The following is an 11,465-nucleotide window of genomic DNA, read 5'->3' as shown; positions in this document are numbered from 1 at the left end:
ACAAATGCTCTCTGCGTCCGGACTATGCTTTTCACAACCTTCCCATGCAGAGCAACCATTAACTAAGTATGCACATTCCAAAAGTCAAACTTTCTCCACAACTCCAAAATGCCTTTCCGTTCCAAAAACCGCCCTGTGCTTAGCAAACCCGCAAAGCACATCCCTCCACAGGATATGATGACTTGGCACCCGTCTACGTAACCATGGTGTTTGCAAACGCTTCTGAAATTTCCTGACGTGTGGGCGGTTCACGGTGCTCGGGGATAGTTGAGACCCCCTGCGCGAGCCTCTCCTGCATGAGTTTCAACATGATTGCCGGTACTGAGTCGTCTGTGGCGCGGATTGTAAGTCGGATCATCTACAACAACGTTTGTCAGTCAGAGCAATCACTATGCGGGTTTGCCAGCAAGGGTCCCCCTACCTGGCTGGAATAGTTGGGCTCCAGACGCAAGAGACAGCCAAATTTTCCTCCCTCCGAGGTGTGCAGCACGCTGGCGCCAACAATGTTCTTTGGGTTGGGATCAACCATGTCCAGCACACGCCATCGGAGGCCCTCGACGGTGTCGACAACAAACTTCTCCGTGAGTTCTCTCGTGTTGCTCTTGCCGCTTGTGAGCCCGAAAATCGCCTGTGCCTCGCGAGATCCCGCCCCAATCTGCTTCCAGCGCTTGAAGAAGTCTTCGGCGGAAAGATCCGCAGGGTCCATGAACTTGTGTGCAGCGACGGGCAGCTTCACCGTCACCGCTTGCAAAGCGCCCGCGAGATAACTGATTCGCACCGTCGGGCTCTTGTCGAAAATCTTCTTGGACTCAAACACGGTGACTTGTTTCGTTTGTCCCCCCGGGGCAATCGTACTGTCGGGGAGCTCTCTGACATCCCAAGTCAGTTTGCTCTTCTCGCTCTCGTCAAGATCCAGAGTGGTTGTGAAGGAAGTCATGGGCGACGGTGACTTGTTGGAAAAGTAGGCAATAATGCAAACCGCCTGTCCGCGGCATTCGGATCGGACACCGACTTGAACCTGGCCATCTTCGTACAAGACACCATCCGATCGGAGCATGAGTCTGTCGAAACCCTTCTCCCAGCCAGGAGACAAGTGCGCAGCGCTCGCCAGGTTAGGAGCCTTGAGCATCTTGGGCTCCGACGGCGATGGGGCGTTCATATTCAGACCCGCAAGCTCGTTGGCACCATTGGCACTCCCATTGGCTCTTCCACCGTTGATGGCAGCAGCCGAGCTAAAGGTCCTCTTAAGGCCGCCCGGCTTCGCCATACCGAGCTCGGTGCCGTCAGAATTGGCATCCTTGCCTCCGACGACCCACGTACGGCGGTCACTGGTGTTTGCGTGCTTCTGGTGGAGTCGGGAAAGAAGTGCAGACTCTCGCTCGGGAAAGGGCGGCATCTCATCGCAAACTGTTCTCAGCAAGTCGTCGGTGGGCATACTCGCCAGAGTCAGATATTCGCACGCTCTCTGCTGCATCTCCGAGTCCAACGTGTGACTGTACACCTCGAATGTGTGGAGCAACTGTGGTTTGATTTCAGGGAACAAGTTGACGAATTTGATGAAGCATGACAAAATCATGGCCCGAGTGCTGGGAGAACAACCAGACAGCTTGCCCTGGAGAGCCATGAATTGCTCAATCGGGCTGCAGCGAGGCTGGTCGGCGACCAAGTGGCCAAATTCGCCCAGAATATACGCTCCAATCTTGACCAATGTCTCGTGGCAATGGTCTGACTTGACGTACTGCAAAGCAGTTTGCGCGGCATAAACTTGGAGCTCTTCATTGTTGGTGACGATTTGAATTACTCGTTGCCAGACCTCGTCGCTGACATGATCACCGGCCATGGCAATCAGACGCAACGAAATATCGACATACCACTGAACATCGGTGGCATACTTCTCCGTGAGAATGGCAATCTTGAGAACCATTTCCTCTCGAATGGCAAAGTCTGCGTTCTGAAGAAAGTGCAGTAATTCGCCGACAATGATCCTGGCGTTGGTGGCGTCGCACATGCTGTACAGCAGATCCAACCCCTTTCTGCGAACACTAATGTCTCTGTCTTTGAGGGATCCGAGGATAATGTCTTGATGCTGCTTGATGGGTATGAGGGTTTCTGTTCGAGCTGCCAGATGTGTCATGGCCTCCAAACCGAGATATCGCACATTTGTCTCTCTGCTCTGAATGAACCGGCCCAGTCGGGAAGAAATCTGCTTCATGAGCGCATGCTCGGTATCAAGGTGGATAATTAGGTTGATGGCTTCGAATAAGACTGCATTCTGGGCGTTGTTCTGCTGAACATTCTTGTTGGCTTCCATTGCCAGGTTTAGGATTCGCTGCAAAGATTCTCGAATCATGTTTCGCACATGAGTGTCCTCTGCGTTGTTGTGCATATTAGCACGGAAAACCATGCACGCCGGACACAAGAGCACAACATACCAGAGGGTGGAAAGTATTGAAGAAGCCTCAAAAGCTTAATCTGTAGCCAAGGGCACGGAACTTTGTAGTAGAGGTAGTCTATGGTGTATTCGCCATCAATGATGATGCGCTTTAGTCGCGCGGCTGCCTTTGCATAAGCCCCCTTGTATCCGTCGAGATTGTCTTGCGCAAGAGCCATGACAAGCGACGTGACAGAGAGGGCAACTCCCAGATCGACATCATCCATGAGATGAATGATGCGCTCGGCCCACTGGGGAGAGACGATGTCGGGATATTTGCGGTAGAGACGCAGCAAAGTCAGGGCAGCCTTCTTCTTGACAAACGACTTTGAAGTTCTGCAGCCATGTTAGCACGTGAAACTGTTGATGGGTCAGCCAGCTGATGAAGGCTCACGGTGAGATCAGCAGTCGATGAACCTCGGAGCTAAGCGCCTCGCCCATCTCCCGGCCTCCTACATTGGCAATGGCATGCAGAGCCAAGCAGTTGAAAAGCTCGTTATGATCCAACAAATCCTTCCGAATGCTATTGACGACAAGATGTAGCAGCTCGTGCTTTTCGTGGAGGAAGAGCGTCATGGCAAGGTAGCCAATCTGCTTCTCTGAATACTTTTGTGCCGAGATGAGATTGACTGCCTCGAGGTGGCCAAAGTCGACGTTCCAGCCCAAAATGTAAATGTACAGCAGCTTGCAGACATATTTCTTCTTGTGGTAGCCGCTAAGGTTGCCATCCTTGAACTTTTGCCGAATGTTGGCCAGCTCCTTGTTAATTCGCTTCTCTTCTAGCTCACGGGCTCGGGCGTTTCTCAAATCGGCGATGAACTGCACCAAGCCTCGCATGTTGGCGTTGCTGCTGCTTGAGCGGCCGAGAAAGCCGCTTCCTGGAGCCGACATGGTGGAAGTCGTCGAGCAGCCCCTGGCTGACGTCTCCTTTCCCTAGGATGCCACGGCGAGCAAGTTTTGTCGGCGGGAGAATTTCGGCGAGAATAGGGATTACTTGTCGATTAGGTGCAGGTCCGATGGCATAGCCAAATGCCTGGCGCGAACGGCAACGGATGGTTCGGCTGTCGCTTGTCGTTTGTCGCTCGTTGTGCCCAAGCGTCCAAGTGTTCAATGTCGGCGATGGACGATGGGCGGGATACGCGGCCAGGGGCTAAAGTGCAAACGTTCCAACGTTCCCTCTCCCAAATCGCCGCCTTCCAGGGTTGCGCCGTCGGCCAACCTATACTTGACCTCTGGATATCTCCGCTACAGACTCGCCACAGGCTCACGACAGACTGAAGCTCCCACGTGTGCGGGCGGATGGCAAGTTGCTGAGCTTGGTAGCTCTGACGATCTTGAAGAGGGAGGGGTCTACTCGGTGCTCCGTACCCTCCGTCAGGTTGATATCGGGTAACTGACCAGTCCCGTTCTTCAGCAGGCCAGGATCCTGGAGTACGGACATGGCACGAGGCGCCTTGGGCGACCAACAGGGGATGGTGCTGCCCATTGGCGCCTGTCACCGCCACCGAGGCCACTCATGCGTCCTGGAAACGGATCAATTGATGACTGATGGGGCAGCGCATCGTTGAATGCCATTGAAGCTGACGTCCCCGAACGGCTATCCAGCCCGCACTTCATTGGTCAGCATGGACGGCAACCTCCAACCTTCAAATATCGAGCGTAAAAATAAATCCATTCGAGCTCAACAGTAAGGCGCAGCTGCACCATTGACATCCATGGATTGAATAGCATCGCCTCCCACCGTCTTCCACCGCATGCATTGTCTGCGTACCCATCCGAATGTAATGTCAGCATGCATGCGACCACGCCCGCTGGGCAACGTCCTGCATAGACTGCCGCCCTTGTCCGGCCCTTCTCCCCAAGCCACCGGCCGACGAACATACGCCGTCCATTCCACGGGCGCCCCGCGATTCCAAGTCTTCAACCGACGGACGAAATGGCTTCAAAAGGAGCGCGCAGCTTCCAGGCCCCAGGAAAGCCGGCAGGCAGACTACCTGAAGGATGAGGTGGCCGTCCGAGTCTCTGAGCGACTACTTGTACGGTGTACCACGGCCTTCAACACGCCTTCATTGCTCAAATTGCTACAATTGCTAACAAACGGTTCCCCCCTCGTCTCCAAATAGGACATCAACCGGCACTTTCCCAAAGTCCTGGACCTGGGCGCCAACTCATGCAACCTAGCCAGAGCGCTCGTCCGCGAGAACCCCGACCCCGACCCGTCCACGCCTACATCACCGCCTCTATCAGCGCGCATATCCGAATTAATCGCCGCCGACTCCTCCGAAACTCTCCTGTACCGCGACTCGGACCACGACTTCAACAGGAAGCTCCACATTACGCGGCAAGTCCTGGAGGACGAAGAGAGCATCCCCTTTGGGCCAGATTCCTTTGACCTGGTCATGAGCTCGCTCAGCCTGCACTGGATCAACGACCTGCCCGGCGTCTTGTCCCAGATCAACAGCATTTTAAAACCAGACTCGCCCTTCATCGGCGCCATGCTCGGCGGAGATACGCTCTTTGAGCTCCGCACATCCCTACAGCTCGCCGATCTGGAGCGGAGGGGCGGCCTGTCCCCCCACGTATCACCACTGGCGGACGTGCGAGACGTCGGCGGTTTGCTGCAAAAGGCTGGGTTCAAAATGCTGACCGTCGACGTGGACGACATTATTGTCGACTACCCGGATACCTTTGCGCTGATGCGAGACCTCCAGGCCATGGGGGAGAACAATGCCATCCTGGGCAGGGAAATGGGCCCCATCCGGAGAGACGTTCTCCTCGCGAATGAAGCCATCTATAGAGAGCTGCACGGGAACCCAGACGGTTCCATCCCGGCCACGTTTAGAATCATCTACATGATAGGCTGGAAGGAGGGTCAAGACCAGCCGCAGCCGCTGGCCAGGGGCAGCGGCGAAGTCAACTTGAAGGATATCCTGGAGAAGAAGCAGTAACACACAGTCATGTACCATAGCCGCGAGGCATGTGCCAATACCCACACCGGTCGAGACGCCAAATCTCGCGCTTTGCTCGTGTTGTAGGAGTAACCTCTATTATTCCATTTTGCACCAGTGTCATCATCAGAGTCGTTTACGCCTTTTTTTTTCCCAGCACCCTACAAACATGCCGGCCCCGACAATCCTTCACACCCTCCTCCAGTCCGTCATGGTTCGGCCAATGCATCCCAGCCCCGCAACCTCGACAAGCTTCTCGTGCCAGCTGAGCAGGACGCTCATCGCCGCGGACGCAGGCTCGTTGGAAGCACCAGGGCGAGAGCCAAAGCCGCCAGTAGACTGGGGGGTCACTCTCGACGCTGATTTGGGCTGGCCCATGGCCATTCCCTTGTAACTACCGGGCCCGTTAGTCACATCTCGTTCCCGATGCATGTGGTCCAGAAGCGTGGCGGGATTCCATACATGTACTTCATCAGAACGTCGAGGCACTCGCTGCCGCCTGGGGATTCGTAGATGCCCCTGAGCAGAGGGCTCATGTCACTCGCCTTGATCGACTGCAGGACCTCGATGATGGTCTGGAGATGTGCATCCTTTATTCCGCGCCCCGCCCGTTAGCAAATGTCCCCTCTTGCAAAGAAAAGAAGTGTAAAGAAAAAGAGAGTACGCAGCCTCCCACGCTGGCAGGCACAGGGTCCTCCCCGACGCACCTTTGCCCCCTCGGTGCCGTTGTAAACAGGCGTCTCCAAGCATCCCCTCAGTGCGCCCTCGGCGTCGCCACCCCTCAGCAACTGTCTGACCTGGCCGGATAGTTGGCGGGCTTCGGCCTCGCTGATCTCGGGCTGTGGCGGGTGTAACGTCGAGGTGTCGAAGTTGACGCTCGAGTCTTCATTGTATGCGTCAATGTTGATGGTCCGCCATGCGTCGCTGAGCGTGGCGCTCGTGTGCTGCTGGATGATGGACATGGTTCGTTTGGCGTGTATTTTTTCCGGGGCGGCAGGGTGAAGACGAGGCGTGCCAAAGGCCCGACGTTGGCGACGTATGCTTCAATGTTTGTGGATGGAGCAGCTTGGGAGCTGCGACGAGGCCGAACGAACCGCAGGAAGCTGCGTCACGGATGGCGGGGCGAGATGGGGTGGAGGGCTTGGTTGGGGCGGAGCTTCGGCTGGTTAACAGTATACCTTTTTTTCACGTTTGGGATCCGTGCACCTAGATGTATCGTGTTAGCAGCGCCGCGAGCCCTTGCGTTGCGCGAGACTCGGGCACTTCATCTTGCATGTGTGTTTTATGGCGTGCTTGTTTTGGTCGTGTGTTTATTGTTTGGTTTGCAGCGTCGGTTGTGGTGCAGCAAATTCGGTTGTGGTTGAAAAAAGCATGCGTTTCACGTGTTTCGCGAATCCAGCCATTCTCAAGCCTTTACAACCAGAACACTGATAAGAGTCCAAACTCGACCAGTGTCAGCCCTGATACAGCAAGGTATAGAAGCGTAAAACTACTCAAGTACTTGAGTAGGTAGATACCCAGGCGCCTACTCCGTACTATTGCAATGTATTGTTTCTCTTCCTACGTCCCTAGGTACTTACCTACCCTAAGGCGGGTAGGTACACCTGGTAGTCTGAGAAGTACTCACACCCAACTACCCTGTACTTGGAAACGTGTCAACAACACACTCAACGATGATGTTAATACGGCCACTGGCTATTTTGTAACCAAGTGCATCGAACATAACGAGCCGTTGCGAGAAAATTCTTGATTGCGCACATTGGGGGCGGAATATCCCACCCAATATGAGTATTGTGACAGCTCAGCTGTTCAAGTCACAGCATTTGCACCTTGCTTATTATAGTCGCAACTTTAGCCAAATGCAGACACACACGACCAACCAAGACCTCGAGCAATACCAGTCTTCAGCTGTCCGTGGTAAAGGAAGGGGATTGACACCGGGTAAGATTTGGCTGCCAAATACTCTGTACTACCTACTCCCATACTTCACGTCTTCCATTCTCACAACGCAGCGTGGTTTCAACTTGATTCGAGATGGAAAGTGACATTCATTTCTAGAAGGCCTTCCCCTGGAGATGACATCCACTTCATCTAAAGATGATTGATGCCGCGTTCCAGAAGACCACTTGCCCAATTCGTGCCCCTGAACGGCCAAGCACCCAAAGTCCCAAGGTCCACTGCCAAAGACCCTTTCGCTAGGACTTGGTCGATTGAAATTTTTTTTTTAAAATTAATAACAATGGGCCGAACGAAGCGGAAGCCTTCCCCGGTACCCTGCCAGACTGCCAGACTGCCTGGTTGCCTGCTAGGTCAAAGAACATTGATCCTTGTTAGGGGTGGGACTAAGACGTCGGCCGTCTGGCAACCCCAGACAACGCGGAATGATGATTGACGACGCCCCGTACTCCGTATGTGGCAAATTTTGGTCTTGACCAGTTTTGTGGCGTGAGTCTTGATACACGATTGTTACTGGAGAGAGGGTGCCTGAGATGCGGCCGAGCGCTGTCGTGTCATGGCGTTGACACAACCAGCATCAAGAGGTGTCCGTCATGCGCATGGACGCGCAACTTGACTCTTGACTGACACATTATGGCAACGATGCTACTAAGCAGCGCAACGGCGCGACGCGGCGCGGCCTCCCACTGTATGCTCCACGGCCTTGCGGTAAACGTTGTGGCTCGGGATGATTCTAGAAGGCAGCCCGGAACAAGGCTGCCGCTGTCTTTATGCGCCTTACCTGCAACAGCACCTTGTCCACGGATCAGCGAGTCCTGCATATCCGTGCCGAATGCTTGGTGGATGATTTAGTATTAATGTGCGCCTTGCCATTATTATGGCTGTCAAGCAAAGGGCCGTAATACATGTGGACCAGTCTAATCAATCGACGGTCGAGGTCAGCATTCTGGCACTACAGAAGGTCTGAATACGACATCGAGGACCTATCTCGCCCCTTTACCCCTAAAGTTTTTCCTCGGATGAGCATTGGGGGACCGCGACCTTGAAGGCACCGAAGTATTATGAAAGCAGAGTCAGCCGTAGTCGTTAATCGATGTTGCGTATGCATAGCTCTGTACGATGCAAGCATGTAGTAGTAATAATGAGATGCGTAGATTGCTGTTAAACGAGTCAACTGAGACTGCCACCTGCAATCCGCCCATGTATTGGACTTTGCGAGATCATGAATAGTACCGGGACGGCAGGGGCCTGCTTCCGCCGTTGAGGCGACTGGGCATGTGTTCCACAACCATCGTCCAAAGAAGAGCCAGGGATCACGAATCAGTTGTGTCCTGCCAACCTGCTTCGGCCAGCTCCATTTCTGGGGCTGTTGTGATCCTGCTGGGGCCTGCAAACGGTCTATGGGGCTGCGTTGAAGAACATCTGGGTTGCGACAGTCTGCAAAATCGCGTGAGGCGGCGGTGCGCAACGCCTATGTATTGTATTGCATGGCAAAGTGGTAGTCATGGCCATCCTAGTAAACAAGGGACATGAGTTGGCCCTTTAACCAGACTGAATTTGCTAGCCGATGTTTGGATAAGTACTGATTGGAAAGAGGTCGTTACTGTCCGACGGGGTATGGCGGACCCAAAAAAAAAAAGACACAGAGAGAGAGAGAGAGAGAGACCACGGCCCCAAGCCGAGGCCTTATTCAGACAATTCGCAGCACAGGATCCTAGCATGCATATTATGTGTGAAAATCAGTGTGACAACATACGCCGGCTCGGGGGCACCGACAAAAAACTATGAATTGATGTGCTGGCCGTGGAAGTAGAAATGTTTGTCTCCTCTGACACTGTAAACGTCTAATTCTCTTGGTGCAATGCAGAGAAGCTTGCTATAACATGGGCGAGCCGATGCTACTGTTAGCAGTCTGCAGACGTTTTGCCCAATCTGACACGTGTCACCCTGTGAGTTGGCAGGCATTATGACGTGAGGTCTTTGTAAAAGCCATAATGACTGGACTGGGAACTTAGCCGAATGCCAAATTGCCACTGTTTCATGCTGGGTATTGTCTGGGCATAGCTCGCCAAAACAAGCTAATGCAGGAACAGCGGAACAACATCCAATTTAGCCTCTGGACAAGAGAATGGTGGTGAGGTGGCCCTGTGACGGCGTGCCATCGGCACGTGTATTTTAGCATACTGGGTGCCTGGGGTGCATATGATGCCGATTCCAAATTGTGTACGGCGCACGAGGTACAGTAGGTTGCATGCCGATCGAGAATGAAGGGATTCGCGAGATCTACGCAGTTACATGAATGCCGCTGGCGTACTCTGTACATTCCACTGGAACTACCGCCGTAAAGAATTTTCCCAGAGCCGTGTCTTTTTTTGCCTGGTCGCATAAGCCAACGTCCTCGGAGACAATTGCTTGGCCGAGGCGTGAATCGGTGGTTCGCCAAGGTTGGCATCCTAAATTGCTGGACAGGGATCGTGTCCACAAGGGCCAAGCTATACGGATCACCAAAGTGCGGGTTGTACAATGGTGTACTAGTAATAAGAGGCTGCCTGGCCTTGAAATTTTTAGTTGCTGTTTCCTTGACCCTCACATTCTGGAAGATTTCCTAGTTCGACCAGCACTGGGGGGGGGGGATCCTTCGTGGCACCAATTTTGGCCGTGGCACCGAGTCGGATCAGCCGAATAGGTGTAATTTAGAGGGCGGGACCAAGTCGTGACAGGTGAGTCTAGGTGCAAAAGCTCCAATATCAGTGATATGCCCAAAGTATAGGGGGAGAGACGCTTTCTGTCACTGTTTGATCAGCGTTTGATCCCGAATAGCCGTGGCATTTGAAGTGTTCAAAATAGTGAGGGTGGGGGGTGCATACGCGTGTCGAGATCAACAGCCCGGACACCATGATGTTGAATTGGCATTCTTCAAATCTCAGAAATAAGGTAGCCAGGTCAGGCCTTGCCCTGTAAGCGCTACGGGGAGCCTCATCTTGTCTCGTAAAAGAGTCTGGACCGGTATACAAAAAGTGCTTGCTTGCATAAAGAACTAAAGGAATTGTCCAGCGCATAAAGATGGACCCAGTCATGGCGAAGTTGGCAGCGGCAATTGCTGTAGGACCGGGTGTGGAACTTCCATCTATGCACTTGCAGGGAGTGATAACCCGACGTGAACGGATGCTGTTGGCAAAGTTGTACCATGATGATGGATGCCAAAGGTACCTAGGTCTAAGTAGTAGGCTGCTTGTTGGAGGTTGCCCATCAATATCTGTTATGCTGACGGTGCTCAGCCTCAGCCAGGCTGTAGTGAGAAAACCTGCCTGAGGCTCAACGTGTTGAGCCGTAGCGTACTTGAGGTAGGTGCGGCCAAGCGGACCTTCCCGGCTGGTGAAGCCAATCTGAGATTGAAGCATCACGAATGGAATCGCATCCTGGACTTCACATCTTGAAAATCGAAATGCCATGACACGGCTGGCCGGCCTCGTGGGCTGCAAAGGCCAAGCATGGGGCTCCGTGCATCTTGGTTCCGCTTCATCTCATATCAGATCCTTGGGCAGATTGATGCAAAGGTTGATGGGGCCAATGTCATTTTCTTTATGGTTGTTAGTTTGTGAGGAATTCTTGGCGTTGGAAACGTTCCATCTTCATGCGCCGCATGAAAGAGACGAAAATTGTGAGCCTCCCTCGCGGCTAAACAACATGCACAAAGATTCCTTCATCCCTCCTCCTTTGATGGACACAGTATCTAATTCAGAATGGATAGCATATGCCAAGCCCCAAGATGGAAACTCGGACCAAGATGCGACGAAAATACATATCCGGCCTGAGTCAACCTGCTCCGTGCTTACTCATGGCCACTGCGCAACCGCCGACGCAGGGCTCGACTGTTTGCTGAGCTGCCATTTGGGCTGATTCAACTTCTGCGCCAAGGAAGAAAGGAATCAGTGCTGAAGTATAGCTACATGGTCCATAACAAATGTTTACCCGCATTATGAAGAATTTTTTTCTTCAAAGACAGAAAAAGAATGAAGAGAACCACTATATAAACATAAACCCATGTTTATATGAAGTGAGGGAGGCAGGTGTTATGATCATGTTAATACAAGGCCATGATAGAATGTCCAAGGAGACACTAGTCGATG

General features: G+C 53.1%; 3 protein-coding genes across 3 annotated transcripts; 1 reads left to right on the top strand and 2 right to left on the bottom strand.

Moving 5' to 3' along the window:
- Nucleotides 1-193: 193 nt before the first annotated feature.
- Nucleotides 194-3,322, bottom strand: MAA_01691 (adaptor protein complex alpha-adaptin subunit; the record flags this gene model as incomplete). Its single annotated transcript, XM_007819689.1, has 4 exons — nt 194-358; nt 422-2,370; nt 2,433-2,767; nt 2,826-3,322. The coding sequence occupies 4 exons, from the start codon at nt 3,320-3,322 to the stop codon at nt 194-196; spliced, it is 2,946 nt and encodes a 981-aa protein (XP_007817880.1).
- Nucleotides 3,323-4,215: 893 nt separating this feature from the next.
- MAA_01690 (Methyltransferase type 12) lies at nt 4,216-5,379 on the top strand (the record flags this gene model as incomplete). Its single annotated transcript, XM_007819688.2, has 2 exons — nt 4,216-4,467; nt 4,555-5,379. The coding sequence occupies 2 exons, from the start codon at nt 4,216-4,218 to the stop codon at nt 5,377-5,379; spliced, it is 1,077 nt and encodes a 358-aa protein (XP_007817879.2).
- A 189-nt stretch (nt 5,380-5,568) lies between these two features.
- Nucleotides 5,569-6,341, bottom strand: MAA_01689 (ARP2/3 complex 16kDa subunit (p16-Arc); the record flags this gene model as incomplete). The annotated part of the gene is made up of 3 exons (XM_007819687.1): nt 5,569-5,773; nt 5,842-5,954; nt 6,087-6,341. The coding sequence occupies 3 exons, from the start codon at nt 6,339-6,341 to the stop codon at nt 5,569-5,571; spliced, it is 573 nt and encodes a 190-aa protein (XP_007817878.1).
- Nucleotides 6,342-11,465: the final 5,124 nt, after the last annotated feature.

Source organism: Metarhizium robertsii (genome assembly GCF_000187425.2).
Source record: "Metarhizium robertsii ARSEF 23 chromosome Unknown MAA_Scf_1, whole genome shotgun sequence".
NCBI classification, from domain to species: Eukaryota; Fungi; Ascomycota; class Sordariomycetes; order Hypocreales; family Clavicipitaceae; genus Metarhizium; species Metarhizium robertsii.
This window is presented reverse-complemented; position numbering and strand designations above follow the sequence as displayed.